Raw genomic sequence first — 21,885 nt, 5'->3', positions numbered from 1 at the left:
GGACAGGCTGGAGAGCTGGGCAGAGAAGAACCTAATGAGGTCCAACAAAAGCAAGTGCAAGGTCCTCCACCTGGGGAGGAAGAATGCTAAGCACCAGTATAGGTTAGGGGTGGACCTGCTGGGAAGTAGTTCTGAGGAGAAGGATTTGGGGGTCCTGGTAGGCAGTAAATTATCCATGAGCCAACAATGTGCCCTTGTTGCCAAAAAGGCCAATGGAATCCTGGGCTGCATAGGGAAGAGTGTGGCCAGTAGGTCGAGGGAGGTCATTCTCCCCCTCTACTCTGCACTGGTGAGGCCACAACTGGAATACTGCATCCAGTTTTGGGCTCCCCGGTTCAAGAGGGACAGGGAACTACTGGAGCGAGTCCAGCGTAGGGCAACTAAGATGATTGAGGGACTGGAGCATCTCCCTTATGAGGAAAGGCTGAGAGAGCTGGGACTCTTTAGCCTGGAGAAGAGAAGGCTGAGGGGAGACCTTATTATGGCATACAAGTATCTAAAGGGTGGGTTGAAGGAGGATGGTGCCAGATTCTTTTCATTGGTTCCCAGTGACAGGACGAGGGGCAATGGGCACAAGTTAGAACATAGGAAGTTCTGTTCAAATACACGGAAAAACTTCTTTACAGTGAGGGTGACAGAGCACTGGAACAGGCTGCCCAGGGAGGTTGTGGAGTCCCCTTCTCTGGAGATTTTCAAGACTCGCCTGGATGCAGTCCTGAGTAATGTGCTCTAGGCAATCCTGCTTTAGCAGGGGAGTTGGAGTAGATGATCTCTAGAGGTCCCTTCCAACTCTGAAGTTTCTGTGATTCTGTGATTCTTCTTTGCCCAGATCCCCAACCTGTCCAGGTCTCTCTGTATGGCGGCACAGCCTTCTGGTGTGTCAGCCACCCCCCCAGCTTTGTGTCATTAGCAAACTTGCTGAGGGTGCACTCTATCCCCTCGTCCAGGTCATTGATGAATATATTGAAGAGGACTGGACCCAGTACTGACCCCTGGGGAACACCACTAGTCACTGGCCTCCAACTAGACTCTGTGCCCCTAATCACCACCCTCTGAGCTCTGTCTTTCAACCAGTTATCTATCCACCTTACTGTCCATTCATCAAGCCCAATCTTCCTAAGCTTCTCTATGAGGATGCTGTGGGAGACCATGTCAAACGCCTTGCTTAAGTCAAGGTAGACATCTACTGCCCTCCCCTCATCTATCCATCCAGTCATGCCATCATAGAAGGCTATCAGATTAGTCAGACATGATTTCCCCTTGGTGAATCCATGTTGACTACTTCTGATACTTTTCTTCTCCTCCACATGCCTTTAGATGATGCCCAGCATGAGCTGTTTGATCATCTTTCCAGGGGTGGAGGTGAGGCTGACCGGCCTGTGGTTCCCTGGGTCCTCCTTCTTGCCCTTTTTGAAGACTGGAGTGACATCGGCTTTCCTCCAGTCCTCAGGCACCTTGCCTGTTCTCCAGGACCTTTCGAAGATGATGGAGAGTGGCCCAGCAATGACTTCTGCCAGCTCCCTCAGCACTCTTGGGTGCATCCCATCAGGGCCCATGGACTTGTGAATATCTAATTGATCTAATTGATCCCTCACTTGATCCTCCTCAACCCAAGGGGAGTCTTCTTCTTTCCCCATTAATTCCCCCAATGCCTGGGACTCCTGAGGGTTGGGCTGAGCAGTAAAGACCGAAGCAAAGAAGGCATTGAGTAACTCCACCTTCTCCGTATCCTCTGTCACCATGGCTCCTGTCTCATTCAACAGTGGGCCCACAACTTCTCTGGTCTTCCTTTTGCTTCCAATATACTTGCACAGGTCCAGCTCAGCAGGGCAGCTGTGCACAGTCCTTCCCTTGAGCACATCCAGGGTGGGAGGCTGTGGGTCACGGCGGGTCTCGCACCCAGGGAGGACAACCAGAAAATGAGCACCCTATGCAAGGGGAGCTGTTTCCCTGTAGAAGAAGGCCTCAGAGCCACAAACCAGAGGTTCTGGGCCAGGGGGAGGGCAGGAGGCCAGCAGCACCTGGGCAGGAAAGAGATGCAATCTCACCACCCTCCTTTCCGGAGCAGAGAGGCACAGCAAATAAAGGAAAGTAGATAATGAAAGCTATCCCTTCTGGCCGCTCGCTGGGGCAATGGCCTGGCTCAGCAAGGGGTCAGTATGAATTATGTTTCCTGGCAGCATGACACTGTGCTTTTAGACTGATATCCGCCAGTAGCGTGGGACAACAGAGCTCAATGCGCATCATGGAGGGGCCCAAAGCGGATGGCAGGACTACATCATGACTTTGGGCATTCCCAGGAAATTCAGCCTGTTTTGGTGACAGCAATGAGACACATCCTGCTCTTCTTCTCTTTGTATTGGAGAAAATACAGCAAGCCAGGAGCAAGCTTCCTGAACGCTTTGGGAAATGATTGTCTACTGCATTAGTACTTGCTAGTTTATACAGCTGTCCCTCAGCCAGGCATTCAACGACTGGTAATAGAAAATGCAACTAGCACACAGGGTATGCGGCTCACCCCAGAGCTGGAGAAGACCCTGATAACTAATAATGTGTGCGTGCACGGTCACATGCTTGTATGCATCCTCAGATGGCATTATAAACATGAAGCAGACCCCATGTGGAGGTCAAAGACCTTGTGTGTTCCCCAAGTGCCAGGCAGGTAACATGCTGGCTGTGGAAGCGGTTACACTAATGACATATGTATATCACTGTGCACTGGAAGAGGATGGTTAGTCTGTAATGAACTTGAGATGTGGAGGTTTCCTGTGCATCCCAAGGAAGCAATGGAGACAAGGGAACACAGCCCAGACTGTGTGCGTTACTGCTCCCAGACCCCCACGGCTAGAGAGGACATCCTTAAGCCGGCCATGCTCACCATAGACTCAAGCTCCTGCAGAGCTTGCACAAACTCAGCAAGGAGACCCCCACCATGTCTCTCAGAGTCCCTGCATGCCCACAAGAACCAAGCACACCCATCTGTCTTGTCAAACTGCTTTAATTTGGACATGAAGACAGGACAGAGCCACTCAGGCTGTGCACAGACAAGATGCCCCCAAGCCACGCTGTAAGGCTGCAGGGCTTCCCTTCTCAATGGATGTGTGGATTTGGCCAAGACGCAGTTCAGCTGATGACGTCCTGAGCGTGCCAGTGGGGTGCACGTGTGGGGTAGGGAAGAGGGAGGGGGGCTCCCCAGGGCAGCTCAGAGGTTGTTCAGCTCCAGCAAGGTCTGGTCCAGGACCTGGTGGATGCCCACATTCTCCTCTTTGGCACTGGCCAGACTCTCTGTGAATACAAGAGACACCCAGCCACACACACAGACACAGCACCCAGGTGCGGCCAGACACACACACACCACACCAAGCACAGACACACGCACACGGATGGACATTTCAGTCGCCTCCAGCCGAGTGGGGTGCCCCTGTGGACCAGAATCCACACAAGCAGCCCCATTGTCAGCAGGGATGAGCCCAGCCGCTCCAGGACCCGCTAGGGCAGCCAGGCCAGCCAGGCTGGTCACTGGGGGTAGGTGATCCCCACTCTTCAGCATTTCCATCTTCCCATGGTGCCCCATTGCCCATGGCCAGGCCTTCCGCAGTGCAGATACCGCTGGCGGGTACCATTTCCTGGCCAGCCACCAGCATGTCCTGTCCTGGGGCATCACGACCATCCGGCTGTGGGCACGTGCACAAATGCTTGGCCAGCGAAAGAGGAGAGCCAGTGCCTGCTGCGTGACCCAGTGGTGCTCCATGAAGAAGAGTGAGACAGCAGCCCAGGAGGGAGGGCAGAGAGGACAGCAGAAAGAGAAGGAGCAGAGCTAACCAGGCTCCAGGGACGAGCTCTGCCAGGCAGCCTGCTGCCAAGGCAGCCTCCTCCAGTGGTTGCTTCCAAATGGCATCCTCCTTTCCTCTAGAGACAGGGATGGGACGAGAGCTCTGCCCACCCAGCCCCATCTCCCAGCACTCACAGCTGGGCTCTTCCCTGTCCCCTTCCCCAAGTTTGGGGCAGTGAATGCTGCCAGGTCCCCAGCTCTTATTCCAGCACACCCAGCACCCTGCAGGGACCCCGCTCCAAGGGGATACTCCCTGCACAGTTTGGGGTGACCAGAGTGAGGAGGAAGCGGCTGGCCGCCAACTGCTGGGACAAGGGGAGGAAGGCAGCAATACAAGCTGCCGCATCACTCCCTGTCGGGGCCAGGCTGATGCCGGGAGACAGACATCTATGGGCGGCCCAGGACAACACAAACCCGCTCATTTCTTTCCCAAGAAAAAACAATCAGCTCCAGAGGGGCTCCCTGTCCACCCTGAGCAGGGCAGTTAGCCCCAGGGGGATAAGCCAAGGCTCCACACCCCACCTAGCCCCAGCAGGGAGCGGGCAGGGGCTCCCAGCCCCGAGCCCGCCTGGCCGAAACAGGGCAGGGAGGCTGGGCTGGGACCGGGAACTCTGGGCAGCTTAGTTGTTAAGTTCAGTAAGGATGACCCGCAGCTCGTTAGTGAGAACACGGTTTCTCTCAGCCTCCTGCCGGGAGCGCTCTAGAGAAAATGGAGACGTCAGCGCAGCAGAGGGAAGAGAGAGAGAAAGGCAAGTTAGTGAAAAGAGACAGTGCTCCCCAAAGCCCTCGCTGGAAATCCCGCAACCACCCAGCCATCAGTGGGGACGAGCTGGACTGGCAGAAGGCAGCCAGTCCCAGGGCAGGGACAAGGTTGTGGGTCCGTCAATTTGGGAAGTGGGTTCTTGGGCAGGGTAGGATGCTGAAGGAAGAGGAGGAGGATGATGATCAGGGACCCATTTAAGGATCGCTGCTGAAGGGTAGGTAGGGTCAAGCCCCTTCATCAAGGGAGGGTGATGCAGGAGAGATGCCAGGGCTGAGACCGCTGCTTGCAGGCAACGTCTGGGAGTGGGGACAAGGAATGGACAGGACCAGGTCTAACCATGCTATTTCAGGCCAAAAGAGTCATGGAGAAGATGGCACGAGATGAGGAAAGCTGTGTATGAGAGCCAGGGGGTGGCAGGGGTCATCCCCTGGGCCGAGGCGCAAAGGGCCCCATTCTGCTCAGCCTGGCAGCACGGGAGCCGCCCGGGGTTCAGCCACAGCCATCCCGGGGGTCCCGCGGCTGCAAGCTGCCTGCAACCACCTCCTGCCACCTGGCTGCTGGTACCCGCATGAGAGAGGCAGGCGATGAGGGACAGAGCAGCATGAAGAAAACAAAGGAGAAACCAAGGAAAGAAAATGCTTTATTGAGACCAACTCCGTAACCCAGAGGGACGGAACATAAAAGAAAAGTCATGAAATGCAAACTGAAGAGCAATGTGCAAAGGACAGACGGGAGGCAGGGATGAGGGAGGAGGTCTGGGTGCTGCCTGCCTGCCTGGGGAAGGGCTGCCTGCGGTCAGACCGAACACTATCCCCTGGGCCTGAGCTTTGGCGGTGGAGGTGCCGCTTCCCCTGTGTGAGTCCTTCCCACCCTGAGCCCAGCAAACAGCACAAAGGGGCTTTGCTGAGGGAGATCTGGGGGGCAGGCGGCCCCCCAGCTCTGGATCTGCAGAGTCCCCGGTGCCTGTGCTGCTGGGGAGCCGAGGAGGGAGCTGCTGGAGCAAAGGGTTCCTGGGCACAGACCTGTTCCCCACTGGGCAACGCTGGGGCACGGACCTGCAACCACATGGGCACCGTCCGCCCAGCGCGTGGGGGTCCCAGGGGCTGCTCCCCTGCCCCACCAAACACCCCTAAGCACCTCGTCTTCCCCCAAAGAGGGGGTTTGCAGGAACACCCCAGCCGGCTCCTGTCCCAAAGGAGCCAACAGCCAGGCTCAGGCTAAGAAGGACAGAGGAGGACAGAGCGGGCAGGGAGAGCAGTGGGACGGCCACACAGGCAAGTGGCCGAGCTGGGGAGGGGAGAGGCAGGTGGGGGGTGCGGGAAATGCAGTGCTGGTGCCCGGCGTGGGGCTCAGAGGGAGGTGATGTCATTAAGAGCATTGTCCAGCTCCTCGCTGATGGCTTTGTACTTCATCTTCTGCGCATACACTTCGTCTGCAGGTGGGGGGCAGGCGGTGGAGCGAGAGAGAGTGGCTGTGAGCGGGCAGCCGAGGGCAGCAGGAGCATGCAGGCACAGGCGGCGTGGATGCGGCCCTATTCCACACCCGACGGCAGAGCCCAGACCCCAGCAGCTCTGCGCTGCCACGCCAGACACCACAGCATCCAGCTTGCCCCCTCCCCCGACCCCTGCCCGCCCCCTCACCCCGGCCAAGCCCTGTCTGGCCCCACCAGACAGGTGTCCCCCGGAAAAAGGGACACAGGGCCAGCGGGGACATTTTACCTTCTAGATCATCGATGGTTTTCTCAAGCTTCGCCACAGACCTCTCTGCAAACTCCGCCCGGGTCTCAGCCTGTGGGAGCACAGCGGGAAGAGGGTGAGCTGCTGGGCACAACAGGGACGGTGCAGGCTGCACTGCACCCCAAATCTGCCCCGTCTGCCTCTCTAGTACCCTTCTCCATGAGCCCTCCCCTGGGAAAGGCAAGGGACAAGGGCCCCACGGACCCCCACACCCTAAACTTGCGCCAGCTGATGGGGGTCATCCCAGACCCGGACACCTGCCATGCTGCAGGGCTGCATTTTGGGGAATGGTGAGAGAACTCAGGCATAATGGGGTCAAAACCCACATGGGATAGCAAACTCATGCCTGCACCAATGCAGCGCTGGCCCCACAACCCTTACCTCCTTCAGTTTTTCCCCTAGAAGCTTGATTTCCTCCTCGTACTTGTCTTCCTTGGTGGAATACTGCAGAGACAGAGACAGGCACCTGTGAGCCCCATGGGAGACCTCCATCTGTCCTTCACCCCAGGAGAAGACCCCAGCACCCCCAGACCCCATGCACTCTGCCCAGCCCCAGCAGCCCCACCAGGTCCTACCTTGTCAGCCTGGGCCTCCAGGGACTTCAAGTTGTTGGTGACAATTTTCAGCTCTTCCTCTAGGTCACCACATTTACTACATCCCAAGCAGGGGCCGCCAGGAGGGAGAGCAGGGCCGGGGGGCAGGAGAGAGTGGGGAGCAGAAAGAGCGGGTGCAGGGAAGGGGGAAAGAAAGAGAAAGAACAAGTTGAGAGAGGAGAAAACTCAGGTGCAGGTGGAAAAGGAGCAGAGCCGCCGCGAGCAGGAGCTGCCGGGACGCGTCCATTCATCCGTTCCTTGTGCCTCCTCGCACGGACACCCCGTGTATCACCACCGGCTGGGCTCTTGCCAGCCCCGCTGAGAAAGAGGGTGGGCACAGAGGGATGGAGGAGCGTGCCCAGCCTGCGCCCGCTGGAGGAGGAGGCAAGGGGAGGTCGGTGGTGGAGGCAGCGGTGCAGAGAGGAGAGGTGGTTCGCACAGTTTGAGAGACAGCGACAGAGAGAGGGGGGCTGCTGCACGTCGCCTCGCACCCCTGCCCCAGTACCTCTTCCTCTGAGGCAATGAGAGATTTGAGAGTCTGGTCCATGGTCCGGAGCTCTTCTTCCAACTGTCTCACTCGGCTGGGGTGGAAGAGGGGCACCCCGGCAAGGGGACAGCAGAGAACAGGGTCAAGGATGTGCTGCCAGCAGGCCGGCATCCCCCTGCCCCCAGCCTGCGAGCCCAGGGACCACCCCGATGGCAGACTCTGACACTCCCAGGGAGGGACATCCCCGTCTCCACGCAGACATCCCCGTCCCCACAGCTGCCAGGTACTTGGGGCAAGGGCTGTGTTGGACCCCCCGACGCTGCCCGCCAGGAGCCCCGCTCACCTCTCTGCCACCTCTGCCCTTTCCTCTGAGCGCTCCAGCTCTCCCTCAAGGACGACCAGCTTGCGGGCAACCTGTTGATGGCAGCAAGAGGCACACGTTGGCCCCATGCTTGCCCCAGCTGGGGCCACAAGGCTGCAAGGAGGCAGCTCTGGGTGCTGCTGCAGGGTCAGGACCGGGAGAAGGGGGCACACACCTCCTCGTATTTGCGGTCAGCCTCCTCCGCTATGTGCTTCGCCTCTTTCAGCTGCATTTCCTGGAGCTCCATCTTCTCCTCATCCTTCATGGCCCTGTTTTCGATGACCTTCATGCCTCTGAGGAAAGCCCAAGACAGAAGACGTTACTGCTGTGTGTCGAGGTGGCACCTGCACCTTCTGCTTGCCCTCTGTACCCTAACCCTGCCATCCTCCAACTCCAGAGACATGAGACGTTGCGTGGGGATGCCAGCACTCACTGGCCACACCATGCAGTTGGGTCACACCAGTGGTACCCCAAGGATGCTCCTACACACAATTACAGCAGTGGAGCTGGCCCCAGGGCTATGTTCCAGAATGAGGAGATGTGGCTATGGTGCTTCTCAACCAGGCAGGTCCTGAACACATCATTTGGAGGGAAAAATGTGTGCAGCCCAGGATGAGCCAGCCGCAACCTCCACAAAAGCAGCCTGACAGGCCAGCAACCTTTAGGAAATGCTAGAAAACATCCCATGTTAAAGCCTTTTCTCATTCAGGGATGATGCTCACAAGCAGGGGATCACCAAACCCCTGCGGTAGGGACTCCTGCAGACTCTTCTCCTCTCACTCAGATGTTGTTGCTCAAACCAGTCTTTGCCAATGCAGGGAAGAGCTCACGTAATTGTCAGGAACGCCGTGACATGTCCGGGCACTCCCATACAATCCAAGTGCCCTGGCCTGCACAGATCCTGCCCAGGAAATGTGTTTGCTGCAAGGATGGGGTAACATGTTTTGCCGGACTGTTTTTTTGAATGATGCTGGTTCATTCTCAAAAGCTGACCTTAGTTCCCAGGCACAGAAGTCCCCTCCTGGGCTGTTGTTCAGCCCTTGAGTGTAGGAGGCTGCTCTGGGGCAGAAAACAGGCTCCAAGCACCCTCTGGCTTTGGTTACAGCCTGACAGTTGTGTAAGCACCAGATCAAATTTTTTAGGATTTTAGGGTGCCCTAGAAACTTCAAAGCCTTTTTAAGAATGCCTGTATCTGGGGGACTCCTCTGCACTATGGCTTTGCTCTCTCCCTTTGGCATCTGCAGGAAAACCAACACAAACCTCCTAAGGTTACTTCAGAGGGACCTAACTGTGAAACCGAGGGTGTTGCCTGCAATCACTGGTGACCCAATGCCACCTCCACCGTCCCTCCCCATCACACCTCTCGCTCTCATCAGCCGCCTTCTCAGCCTCCTCCAGCTTCTGCAGGGCGGTGGCCAGGCGCTCCTGGGCTCGGTCCAGCTCCTCCTCCACCAGCTGGATGCGGCGGTTCAGAGAAGCGACTTCAGCCTCAGCCTGGGGGAGCAGAAACCCCTCGGTTACCCCAAGTCTTATATGTATATATAATGAAAGAAGGATTTTCAGTGGTTACTTCTCCATTTGCTATCCACAACACCCCTTGGCATTGTGCAACAAGCCAGTGCTCGCTGGAATGGGATGCCCAACCACGCATCCCCTTGCCTTTCTATAGGGACAATGGGGTTTTCCCCATCACTAGTGCCCTGTTTGATGCTGGGTCCTCCCGGACATGCAACCCCAGCCCAGCACGTGCAGCCCCTTCGCCATGTCCTCGCACCTCCAGCTCCTGCCCCACAGAGGGACAAGGTGCCTTCACCGGCGCAGGGTGGCCACAGCAGCCGTGCCGTCACGGGGATGGTATTTGGGGTTTGCAGAGCAGTGAGTAAAGAGGGAGGAATGCCCTGTGCAGCTTCGCTCCCGAAAAGGAGATCGGAGCCGCTTGTGGATTTCCTGTTTACGGAGGCGGCGGAGCGAGGCGGGAGCCTCTCCTGTGGGAACCCCCCCAGCCCTGCGCAACAGGGAAGCCTGAAGCCCAGCACATTCCACCCCCAAAGACGATGCACAGCACAGTGCCAGGGGCAATGGAGCGAGTCGCCCTCGGCGGGCCGGCTCCCGGCCAAGCTGCGGCCGCTGGGGCCCACGGGACCGGGGCCCCCCGCTTTCCCTGGCTTCCTGCGCGCAGGGCCAGGAGCCGGGGCCGGCCGGGAGCGATGGCCCTGGCTCCCCGCCAGCCCCTCGACGCCTGGCCCCGTGCTCTTTCCATTTGGTAAAGGCCTCCTTCTCCATCGCCACCGCCGGGAAACGCTGCCTCAGCAGCTCCTGGCCCCGCTCCCCGCCTGGGGCCGGGGGGCTGCTGCGGGGAAGATGAACCTCAGGGGCAAAGGGATGGGCAAAGGGATGAGACCTTGCCGCAGGGTGCAGCCCCGTGCACCAAGGCGCAGGGAAGCACGCACCGACCTGGGGGATAATGTCTCCTGCTTATTGACAGGCTGGAGCAGGCCTGGCCGGCTGCAGCGCCTGGCCTCATGCTCCAAGCACCGGGAATGCCCCGGGGGACATCGGACAAGCAGGACGACCATGGGAGCAGCGAGGGGCTGACACCCTGCTTAGCCCCGCTGAGTGCCCACAGCCCCCTGTGGCGAACCGGGACAGGCACAGCCGGCACCTCTCCGAGTGGGGCAGGCCGGTGGCATGCCAGGAGGGTGGCCAGCCCCACGGCTGGCACAACAATGACCTCAGCCCCATGAACACCCTCTTTCTGGGCTCACCGAGCGCTTTTCCCCAGCCAGACCACCCAGTGGGGAGCTGGGGCTGGTTCCCATGGGGTGATGCTCTGCCTGTGGTGTCTGCCTCACCTCGTTATATTTTTTTTTCCCAGGGAATCACCCCCAAAGTGGGTCAGAGCTGCTGGGATGGACACTTGGGAACATGAGCTCTCCGGCAGCGCCCAGTGACCGTGGAACCTGATCTGTGGCTGCAGGAAGGGGCCATTTCCTCCACACACAGCCCGAGTGACAACAGCCCGGGTACCGCACCCAGCTCTGCCGCTCCTGATATGGTGAGGATGTCAAAGGAGTGGGCATAGGAAAAAGAAAGAAAAAAATACCACCGGACCCAACAACAATAAAAAAGCCAAACCAGGAACAAGCTGCAGCCTGGAAATGCTGTCCCACTGCCACAGAGTGGAAATTTTGGCCAGTGGCAGCGCGAAGGGGTGCCTTGTCCCTGCAAAGGGACACGCTGGACAGCCGAGGAGCCTGTGAGTGCTGTGGTGAAGACCCACAGAGCCCGCTGGAAGCCAGACAAGAGCCTGGGCGTGGGATTTTTAGCCATGTACGCAGGCGGCCTCCGAGGGACGGGGTCCTTTCCCAGGATCTATCTGCCCGACCCCCAGCAGAGCCCGGGCAGAGGCGGCCGCTGACTGCTCCCCCCGCGCCAGGGAAGCCCTGGGGAGGCCCCGCCGCACCGAGCATCCCTCGCAAGACTCATGGAGGAGGCGGCTGGAGGAGGCAGCCCGGAGGAGGAGGAGGAGGAGGAGGAGGAGGAGGAGGAGGCGGCAGGGACGCTGCCTGAAGCCCCCCACCCCGGCGGCTCTGGCCAGCAGCCGCGGCGCTGCCATGGCCCCCGGGGGCAGCCAGCGCGGCTACCGGGGCGGGTGGGGGCGGGGCACGGGGGGCGGCCGGGGCTAGCCAAGGACGCCGGCGGCGGGTCCGGAGCCGGTGGGGCATCCCGGGGAGCCCCCCACCACCCCTTCCACGGCGGCCCTTACCCGCTCCCGGGCCTGCCGCTCGGCATCGGCCTCCCGCTGCAGGTGCTCGGCGCGTTCCTCCGCCTCGTCGGCCACCTGCTGCAGGCTCTGGATCTTCTTCTTGACGGCGTCGATGGAGCTGATGCTGGCCATGGCGGGGGGGGGGCTGCCGGCGGGGAGGCCGAGCCGCCCGAGCCCTTTGTGGGATCCGCCCGGCTCGGGCAGGAAGCGCTCAGGCAGCGGCCGCTCCCGCCGCCCGCCCTGCCTCCATCCCTTCCTGCTCCTCCTCCTCCTCCTCCTCCTCTTCCTCCTGCTGCCGCCGACCGGCCCGGGCCGCCGCTCCCCGCGGGCAGCGCACACAGACACCCCCCCCCTCACCTCACCCCCGGCAGGGGACAGGCCCCACATCAGGAGGGGTGCACGGTGCCCCCCACCCCACATAGGACACAGGGTGCCCCCTCCCCGGGCAGGACGCGTAGCCTTCCCCAAGCAGAGGTCGCTGTCCCCCAGGTGCCCCCCGCAAAGCAAGGCTTCTAGGCTGGGCACACTGTCCCCCCACCCCGGGCAGGGTGCACGGCGTCCCCTCCCCCTAAGCAGATGCACAGTCCCCATTGCCAGGGTACATGGTACCCCCAGACAGCGTACACAGCATGCCCCAGGGTATGGAACACAGTCCCCCCCAAGGCAGGGAACATGGTGCCCCCCAGGCAGGGGTGCACAGTGCCACCACAATTCCCCAGAGTGATGGAGAGGAGCGCAGGAAGTCCCTTTCTCTGGGGAAAAAAACAGCTCAGGGAGTCTGTGAGTGACAGAGCCTGGCCCCTGTGAGCCCCCATGCGCACAGGAGCAGTGTACCCACCTCTGCCCCCCACCTCCCTTCCTGCAGAGCTGAGGGGAATCATGGACTTTGGCCCTATAGGGGCCATAGGTAAGTCAATGAAAGGCATGAGGGACATGGGGCAGAGCCTCCTGCCAGCCATACCCCCAGGGGACCTGGGGCTGGAGCCCCAGGCCACAGCCAAGTCCCCAGCTGCCATCCTGCTCAGCCCCTTGGCATCCACTCCCCCAAGTGAGGACCAGGCTGGCCGCCCCATAGATACCCATGAGGCCCACGGAGCCCCCTGCACCCCCTAGCTGCCCTGGGGGCTCTGCCCCACAGGGGAGGCCAGATCCCAGCTCCCAGATCGGCACCCTGGCCGAGGCACTTGCCCTGATCCATCAGGAGAGGCCGGTGCTAGTGGCACTCAATCCTCCCTTAAGGAGCTCTGACAGATCCCGGGCAGCCCCGGCTGCACTTCACACCTGCCTCCAGGGATGCCAATTCCCAGGATGACCCTGCTGGCTGCCCTCGGCTCGGGGGCCAGGGGTCCTGGGAGCGGGGGACACCTGGCCACAGCGCCGGCAGCGCTTTTCAGCTCTGCGTCCCCCTGCCCAGCGGCGGTGGAAGAGGCGGTGCTGCGGGTCCCCTGGGAGCACATGGCTTCGGGGATTGGCTTTGGTCCCGGCCGATCCTGCCCTGCTCCCGACACGACGCCTGGGTGCCAAGAGTGCTATCAAGCTGGCGCATGGGGGCCGGAGCAGAAACGGGGGTCCCCGGCAGCAATGGGGCAGGGGCAAGCAGGCTGCAGGGGGCAGGATGGAAGGCAGGTTGGGGGGCAGCCACCCCGTTTCCCGAGGCGGCCGGGCTGGTTGCCTCCTGCTCTGGCCCCACCCAGGGATGCAGTCACTTCCCAGCAGAGCCCCGTTCCCTCCCACCGGCTCGAGGAATCGCCAAATAAGAGCAAAGTCTCGGCTGGGGAGAGCAACCGGGGCGGGAACTTGGGTGAAGCCTTCGGGATCATGGCCTGAGAACATCGGAGTTTCCCTGGGCCCTGCTTGAGTGGCCAGGGACAGGCCACGGGCTGGGGACACAGGGGGCTGGAGGGGGCTGCGTCATGCCCAGCAGCCCCTGCTCGCATCCTGCCCTGGGCACCGTGGGCTGTCCCTCCTGGGCGCAAAGAGGTGGTGGGGCCACGGTGGCCGGGCAGGGCTGCTGGGAAGGGGCTGCCAACGACGTGGAGCTGCCGAGCATGGGTCAGTGCCACCATCTGCCCCCCCCCTCCAAGTACCTGGGGGGGGTCGCATTTGCATGCCTTAGTGCATTCCTTGCAGCCTTCGTGCACTGCCACCCAGTGCCAGAGGCAGGGCAGTGCCAAAGGAAGGTGATATTTATTCTTTTAAGGCATTTTTTGACATTTTTGCAGAGACCAGGAGCCTGCCTGGATCGCTGTGATGGGCCCTGACCTGTCCAGGGGACGAGGACACTCCGTGCTCACAGGCACATGTTATTCTGGCAGACAAGGGGGGCACAGGGGTCCTGGGGAGGCGGGTGGGTGGGCTCTGGGGGTCTACCCTGTGCTACCTCCGCCGGAGCCGGGAGCTGCACTGCCCCAGGGAGGAGGTGACACCAGCCTTGGCATTTAGTACTGTCAGCGCATTCAGTTCTCTAGCGCGGGGACCTGGCGGCTCCCAGAGCCCCACACATGGCACAGCCTGTCCAGGCTTCGGCATGGACCCTGGGCCACTGTGCTGGTGATGGGCTTATAGCCCTGCCTGCGGCACTCGCCGCAGCCAGCCTGCCCTCCCTCACGCTGCTCCTTCTCCATGCCCTCCCCTCCAAACCTTCCTTGGAGGGGTCAGTGCATCCCGTTCCCCATATCTGCTGGGATGGGACCCTCCACGCTGAAGCCTGCAGACTGGGCGAGCTGCTGTGGACCAAGAGTGGGGACAGGCACCCTCCCTGCCCAGTATGGCAGTCGTACAGCCCCCTGCCAGCAGCAAACCACTCTGCACCCCATAGCCTATGTCTGCGCAGCACCACTGTTTGCCCCTTCCTTTGAGCCCCACACCAGAGACATCCTGTCCACGCTCAGCCAGCCCCCACGCTGAGTTAGCCTCATCCCACACCAGCATGGATCCAGTCAGACCAGTATGGACCTCACCGCACACGGCAGCTGCGCTCCCCGGCTCAACGTGTCTGCCCCATGCCAGGATAAATGTGCCCTTCCAGAGGATTTCCAATGTTTTAACTACTTGGTTTAGTGTCTAACTAAACTGGGGCAGGTCCATAGGGCCAGCAAACAACGCTGGGGAGGCCTCCAGCTGCTCCCTAGGGGCTCTGGGCCACCCCAGGAACTTGCGCTGCTGCTACTCGTCCTTGTCTTGTCACCCCTGTCCTTGGCAGCCACCTTGGAGATTTGATGCATCTCCCCATTTAGCTCCATAAACCAGCTGGGATTGAATTTTTTGTTCTCAATCCTAAAAAGCCCGGCTGTGCCCTGCTGGCCATGCTCCAGCCGGCTCCCCTTTAGCTTCTCCTCCAGTTTCCAGGGTTGGTTTTCATCAAAGAAGGACTGGCTATCAAAAGGAGGATTTATTTATAGGGTGTCAAATACCCTGTGTGGCACCGCAGGTCGTTATACCCCGTTCCCAAGCGTCTCTGTGGCCGCACACAGCTGTTCCACCCTTCATCCTGGCCGGGCACAAGCCAATTTCAACACCTTCCTAACATCTCCCCATTGGGATCCATTTCCCAGGAGACACATCAGTCATGGCACTAAATAAAACTCTTCCTGGCCTTCCCCTTCCTAGGGTACAGGGTGGCATATCAGGCCCCAAAATGACCGAATCCCCCCCCCACACGCACCCTTCCTTGCAGCCAGCGCCTGGCAGCTGGCCATGGCCAAGATCTTTTTTCCATTTCTCTGCCCTTTTTTCTTTCCTGCCATAGTTTAGCAAGTGCCACGGTGTTCTTCCTATAAGCACTGTGGAGGCGCATGCCTGGGGACCAGCGACACAGCTTGGGACGCTCATCCCCGTCAGCTTTGGGGAGCCAGGTGGGCAGCTGCCTGCAAAGCTCCAGGCAGGACTGGCCGCCCGAGCGGTGCCCGCCACAGCTGGTCTGGTCCCTGCACCCTGAGCGGGATCCGTACGGTCCCTTCCCTGCATCTCAGCCTGGTCCAGTGTCAGCGTCGCAGGAATGGGATCCTGACAATCTTCCCCACGGACGCTTTCCATATAAGGCCTCCCTCTTCCTTCACCGTCCCCCCCCCCCGGCCCCGAGGTCTGGCGCCCGCATGGGGGAGGAGTTGCTGGGGCGACTACGTACGTCTGTAGCTTTCTTCTCCGCCTGCTCCAGCTTCTCCTGGGCCTCCTTGACAGACTCGGAGTACTTCTCCACCTCATCCTCCGTGCCCTTCAGCTTCTTCTGCAGGCCCTGCTGTTCTTCCTCCAGCTGGGGAAGGGACAGAAGATAGGTGTCAGGGCTGGGGGGGGGACGGCCATCCTCCTCCTGGGGAAGCCCAGGCTCAAGGCACAGCAGGAGCACACAGACACGCTCCATCTGTCAACTTTGGGGCCACACGTCCTTAGGGAGCCCTTAGTAGCCCCAGCATCCCTGAGCCCAACGGGGGTAGAGGGGTGGTGAGCTACCTCCATGTATAGGGGACCAGAGAGGTCCTGACTTAGGGACATAGCTCTGCGGGGTACCGAGAAGGTCCCCATCTCTGTGTGGCTGGGGCGGGAGCACACTCTTGTGGTGGTGTGCCTTCCCCCTTTCACACTGGCTCCTGCTCAAGCCATAACCATCAGTGGGAGGTGTGATGAGTTGCACCTGGACTTTGGGGGGATGGCTGGCAACACAGGCAAACACTGTCTGGAGTGGGGACCTAGGTATTTTATTCCCATGCGAATATGACTATAGGTCAATTCTCTTACTCTATAAATAGTGGACAGCCCAAGAGCCCTTTGAGCTCTCCTGCATGGCAGCGGGCTGCACGCCAGGGTCTCCCCTTGAGTGGGGACACTCGCTTAAGGTTCTACTCCTTGAGGTTGAGAAATTCCTTGCTGCAACAGATTCTCGGTAAGTGACTAATAGCATGCTAAACTTTGAAATCTTAGCTAAGTGATATAAAGGATTGATTGGGCAATCCTTTGGACATAAACCGTTGACCAAGTCTGGGACTAGGATTGTATCCAGCCGCCCCTCGGCACCTCTCTGAAAAGGAGTTTAGAAAGCAAAGGGGTCCTTTCTGAACCTCGTGACTCCATGGGAGGGTCTCCCTGACAGCTTGTCTGACCCTGTCCTCTGTGCAGTAGATAATCAAGTGTGCTTTGCCATCAAATCTCATAAAACACTTTCACATTCACTACTAACTTTGTTAAATCACTGTTTTATATTAATAAATATTTCACTACCGTCTTACGAGTGAAGTTAATCACTACGCATGTGACAGCTGCCCCCAAGGGTCTCCCGGGAAGAGGGACAGGGAGATGGCAGTGGGGTGTCCCACCAAGACAAGGCATATAGGAGGGGACCAACATGAGTGGTCAAGCGCAACAGACTGGAGCGCTGGTTCCTGGGGACAGGCACACAGTGGGGTGAGGTCCCAAGGATGGGGACCCAATGGGGTGAGGTCTCAAGGGCTGGGCATCTCTAGAGCTGGGATCCACAGGTAGGATAGCCAGTAGGGCAAGGTCCTCAGGGCAGGACAACACTAGGATGGAGGTCCTCAGGCTCAACACGCAGTGTGGGGAGGTCCCTGGGTCTGGACACCCCTAGCACGGGGTCCCCAGGCTGGACAACCAGCGGGACAGGGTCCCCAGAGATGGACACCGCTAGGGCAGAAGGTCCCCAGGTGGGACACCCAGCGGGACAGGATCTCTGGGGTTGGACACCCCTAGGACAGAAGTCCCCAGGCTGGACACGCAGCATAGGGATGTCCCTGGGGCTGGACACCCCTAGGACGGGGTCCCCTGGGCTGGACACCCCTAGGGCAGAGGGTCCCCAGGCTGGACACCCAGCGGGACAGGGTCCCCGGGGCTGGACACCTCTAGGACAGAGGTCCCCAGGTTGTATGCCTTGTGGGACGGGGTCCCTGGGGCTCAAGACCCTTAAGGCGGGGGTCCCCGGGCAATGCTGGGGGGCAGGTCCGTGGGACACTCACCTGCTTGCAGCGGTCCTCCGCCTGCTTCTTGTCGGCCTCCGCCTGCTCCGCGCGGTCGATGGCATTCTCCTTGTCCAGTTTCAGCATCTGCATCTTCTTCTTGATGGCCTCCATGGTGGCGGCGGGGCGCTGGGCGGCGGGGCGCTGGGCGGCGGCGGGGCGCGGAGCACCGGGGGCGGCGGCGGGAGCACCGGGGGCGGTGGGAGCACCGGCACTGCGCTCCCCGCCCAGCCGCACCGCCTAAGAGCCGGGGAGGGGCCGTGCCGGGCGGGGGCCGCCCCGGCACCTCCCCCGCCGCCCGCCAGCACCTTTTAGGGACAGGCTCGCCACCGGCCGCCGCACCAAGCAGGACGAGGGGGGGGCACCCCCGGCGGGCACCGTCGCAGCCCCGGCGCTGGGCATCCGCGGGGGCACCGGGGAAGGGACACACCGGTGGCACCGAGCGAGGCACACCCCGGGGCAATGCTCTTAGGGGCACCCCGGGGGCACCGGGTGGGGGACACCCTGGGACACTGCAGTAGGGGTACCCTGGTGGCACCGGGTGAGGGACACAGCAGGGCACAGAGCTAGGGATACTCTGGTGGCACTGCGCTAGGGATGCCCTGGTGGCACTGGGCAAGGACACCCTTGTGCGAGGGACACCCCAGGGCACGGTGAGAAGGACACCCCGGGACACAGCACTAGGGGTGCTCCCGGTGGCGCTATGCCAGGGGCACTCTGGTGGCACTGCATTAGGGACACCCCAGTGGCACAGCTCTGGGTGTACCTCTCGGCACTGCATTAGGGACACCCTGGTGGCACTGGCAAGGGACACCCCAGGCCAATGTATTAGGGGTACCACGGGGGCGCTCTGTTGTGGGCACCCCAGAGCACTGCATTAGGGATACCCTGGTGGCACTGTGCTAGGGATACCCTGGTGGCACTAGGTGAGGGACACCCCAGTGGCATTGTGCTAGGGGTACTCTGGTGGCACTAAGCTAGGGACATGTCGGTGGCACTAGACTAGGGGCAGCGCAGTGACACTGTGCTAGAGGTACCCTGATGGCTGTGTGCTAGGGACACGCTAGGAGTATTGCACTAAGGACAGCTTGGTGGCACTGTGCTAGAGACACCCCAGGGGTACTGCTCTAGGGGCAACCCAGTGGCACTGTGCTAGGGACACCCTGGAGCACTGCAGTAGGGGCATTTTTGGTGGCACTTCCCCAGTGGCACTGGGCTGGAGAGGACCTCCTCTAGCCTCTCACCATCGTGGGGAACGTGCCGTGTCTGGCCCTGTGCTTAGGGACTGCATGTGCTGGCAGTGTGCTGTTACTGTGCCCCAGGGACACCACCAGCCATCCACCCCCAGGGCCTGAGACCTGCCTCTGCTCTGGCCAGAGCTGTCCCTGCGCTAGAGGACATGGCTAGCACTGCCCCGGGCACACCCCATGCCCTGTCACTGCACCCTGCGGCCTGAGGGACCCTGCTTGCTGACACTGGGTTAGGGGACCTCAGGGGCTGGCATGGCACTGGGGAAACCCATGGGCTGGCACTGAAGACCTGGGGACATTCTCAGGCTTTGATTGCACTCAGGGATGCCCACATGCTGTGACTGCAGCTGGGGACACCCACAAGCTGCGATTGCAGTCGAGGACATCACAGTCTGACACTGCAGACACCCACAGGCTGTGATTACACTCAGGGACACACATGGGCTGTGATTGTGCTTGGGGACACCATGGGCTGGCACTGCCCACATGGGGAAAATCCCCTGGGAGAGAAGAAAGTGGAGCCCCTGATCTTCCCATCCAGCTCCTGCGTCACAGCAGGGCAGCGGGGCCCCAGCTCCATGTAGGCTCCCTGGCACCCACCTCCCTGCTGCCTTGCACCCTGGTGCCGTCGTCCCTGTCACCCACAGGGACACCTCACACATGCACAGCCCATAGGGTGGCATTTCAGGGTGACACAGGGTGCGTGGGCAGCCTGCTGCCCCTCTCCGCCTTTCTTCTCTAAATAAACTGTATTCCACAGGCAAAAAAATGCAAACCCTTCAGATCCCAGCTCCTCCAAAAATAACCCGTGCTTTAATAACGCTCGTAAATGCTTCTGGCGCATTCCCAGCTGCAGGGTGGGCTCTGGGTCGGGGAGCGGCTGGAAGGAGCCATCGGAGGGGCTGCAGGAGCTGTGCGGCACGTGGGAGGCTGGGATGGGACAGGGACAGGAGGGGGGTGAGGGCTCCCCGAGCCCGTCACCCCAGGGCCGCGTCTAGCCCCTGCCTGCCACAACTTTTCGGCACTGGTGCTCTGAGCTGAAAGGAGCAAAAAGCTTTTGAGAGCTGGAGAAAGTGGCTTTCTAGGAGCCCCCAGCCCTGGGTTGTGGGGGGCGCATGAGGGACGGGAGCAGTCGAGGACTGAGGGGCTGCTGGCGCCGTCGGGAAAGCAGCAGAAGAGCCACTGCTGGACTCTGGAGAGCAGCTATTAATACTGACGAATTAGGCACATATTTGGACAAGGAGAGTTAGTAACTACCAGCACGCGGCTTCTGAGGGGAGGGGGAAGATCTGTCTCCCGTCATTCCCGGGCGAGGATGGATGGTTTTCTGCGAGATACTTTGGCCCGAAGCAACTTTATGGGCTCGGCACATGGGGGAAAGATGACAACGTGCGTGGTGCGAGCAGCCAGGCAGTTGCCCTGGAGCCAGGCGGGGCTTCAGCCCTCAGATGTGTCCCCAGAGGATGCGGTTTTCCCTTGCTGCCTCCTCCCCTTTGCTCCAGGTGTCATGGCCACATCTGATGGGCACATCTGGGGCCATCCAGGTGCCCAGGCCCACGAGTTTGCCCTCGAGGCCATCCTCTGGGGTGCCCCCTAGGACCAGGGGGTGCAGAGTGCTGTGGGTGCACATCCCTCCCACTGCTGCCCCATGTCCAGTCCCACCCCTGGCTGAGTCTCCAAGGATGGGGACCCCCTTCTGTGCCACCTTCCAGGATCTGACTGCCTTCCTGGGGAAAGGCTTGTCCCGCTGTCTAAACGCAAACCCCTGGGTGCAACCCACACCACAGTCTCTCCCCCAGTCCCTGGTCTCCCTGAGGATTTGGGCTGCAGCTTCCCTGCCCACTTCCAACTTAACCCCATTTGGGTCCCTGCAGAGGCACTGTCCCTCTCCAAGCTTGGACATCCTTGGTCCCAGCTCCAAGTCCCTACATGTCCTCCCCCAAACCTGCCTGCCAAAATAATCCCTCTCTCCAGCAGGCAACACTTAGAAGACTGGGGCCAACTGCACCCCATGTCCCTCCCCTGATGTCCGTGCCACCACCACTTGCCTGGTCCCCAGCCTGAGGACACGGCAGTGGATGTTCTTGCAGCCCTGTGCCGGGGGTGCTGGAGCTCCCTTGGCCGTAGGGTGCCAGGATGAAGCCAGGGCCGCTGCCACACTGTGCCCACTCACTGTCCTTGCTGGCTGCTCAGAGGGACCTTGTGTCCGGCTGGTACCTGGGTGAGAGCCTGGTGCTGGGTCAGGCCAGCGCAGATTGTCAGGGGACAGCTGGGAGGACTGGGATGCCTGCGAGAGCCACAAATCCACCCTGGAGCCCGTCCAGGGGCGAAGGTCCCAGGGGGGACAGCCCCTCTGCACCCCCTGGGATGTGCCCACAAGGGGACAGGGGGTCACTGCCAGGATGCTGTGGGATGCTGCCCTCGCCGCTCGTGATGCTTGTAGCTCACGCTGCTGGGGACGCGTCCTGGAAGCAGGGGACACGTGCCAGCTCACCCCGCGTCCCCGCTCCACCCCGTAGCATCCCCACCCGTCCCGCTGCCGCTCGGGCCCCCTGAACCCCTGCTGAGTGACAGGGTGGGAACAGGTGGGGACACGCTTGGGGCAGCTGCTGCCTGCGCAGGTCGGCCCCGGGGGGCTATTTTGGGGGGTGAGCTCAGCACCAGCAGCCGTGAGGGCTCCGGCCACATTCCCAGACCCACAGCACGCCAAGGGCTGCCGCTTCCCCACCGGTGGGCCACCAGTGACCTGGAGGGTCCCTTCACCTGCACCCCCATAGCACCCTAACCAGCGGTATTTTTGGCTGGCAGTAGGAATGGGGCCAGGAGCCCAGCTGCCCCTCCACATCCCCCTCCCACTCCAAAGCCCAAATCCCCCAGCAACAAAATCCCCCCCCCGGTCCCCTCCCGCAGCAGTGGCCCCCAGCAGCACCTGTGAGGGCCGGCACATGGCTGGCAGCGGGGGTCTGGCCTGCTGAGTGCCTGGGGCTGGACGTGCCTCAAATATTTTCCATGCTGTATAAGCAGCCGTGCTGCACTTCCCCCCGGCCTCTGCTGTGAGGGCAAGCACCAGTGGCCCCCCTGCCCACCACCCCTCCCTCCCGGGGCAGGGGTCCCGTTGATACCCAGGCATCAAG

General features: G+C 60.9%; 1 protein-coding gene across 8 annotated transcripts; it reads right to left on the bottom strand.

The window, feature by feature from the left end:
* Positions 1-2,982: 2,982 nt before the first annotated feature.
* TPM2 (tropomyosin 2) lies at positions 2,983-17,747 on the bottom strand. 8 transcript variants are annotated; one of them, XM_074569023.1, is made up of 9 exons: positions 17,502-17,735; positions 15,665-15,790; positions 9,133-9,266; positions 7,948-8,065; positions 7,755-7,825; positions 7,430-7,505; positions 6,713-6,775; positions 6,314-6,383; positions 2,983-3,285 (listed from the first exon to the last, which is right to left on the bottom strand). In XM_074569023.1, the coding sequence occupies exons 1-9, from the start codon at positions 17,613-17,615 to the stop codon at positions 3,203-3,205; spliced, it is 855 nt and encodes a 284-aa protein (XP_074425124.1). In that variant the 5' UTR covers positions 17,616-17,735; the 3' UTR covers positions 2,983-3,202. The 8 variants fall into 8 exon arrangements, with proteins under 8 accessions (XP_074425124.1, XP_074425122.1, XP_074425127.1 ...); XM_074569021.1 differs by lacking the exon at positions 7,430-7,505 and adding an exon at positions 6,907-6,982 and having other exon boundaries at positions 17,502-17,734; XM_074569020.1 differs by lacking the exons at positions 2,983-3,285; positions 7,430-7,505 and adding exons at positions 5,216-6,027; positions 6,907-6,982 and having other exon boundaries at positions 17,502-17,747.
* Positions 17,748-21,885: the final 4,138 nt, after the last annotated feature.

This window comes from Larus michahellis, chromosome Z, assembly GCF_964199755.1.
Source record: "Larus michahellis chromosome Z, bLarMic1.1, whole genome shotgun sequence".
NCBI classification, from domain to species: Eukaryota; Metazoa; Chordata; class Aves; order Charadriiformes; family Laridae; genus Larus; species Larus michahellis.
The sequence above is the reverse complement of the archived record's forward strand: the minus strand, read 5'-3'. Positions and strand labels throughout refer to the sequence as shown.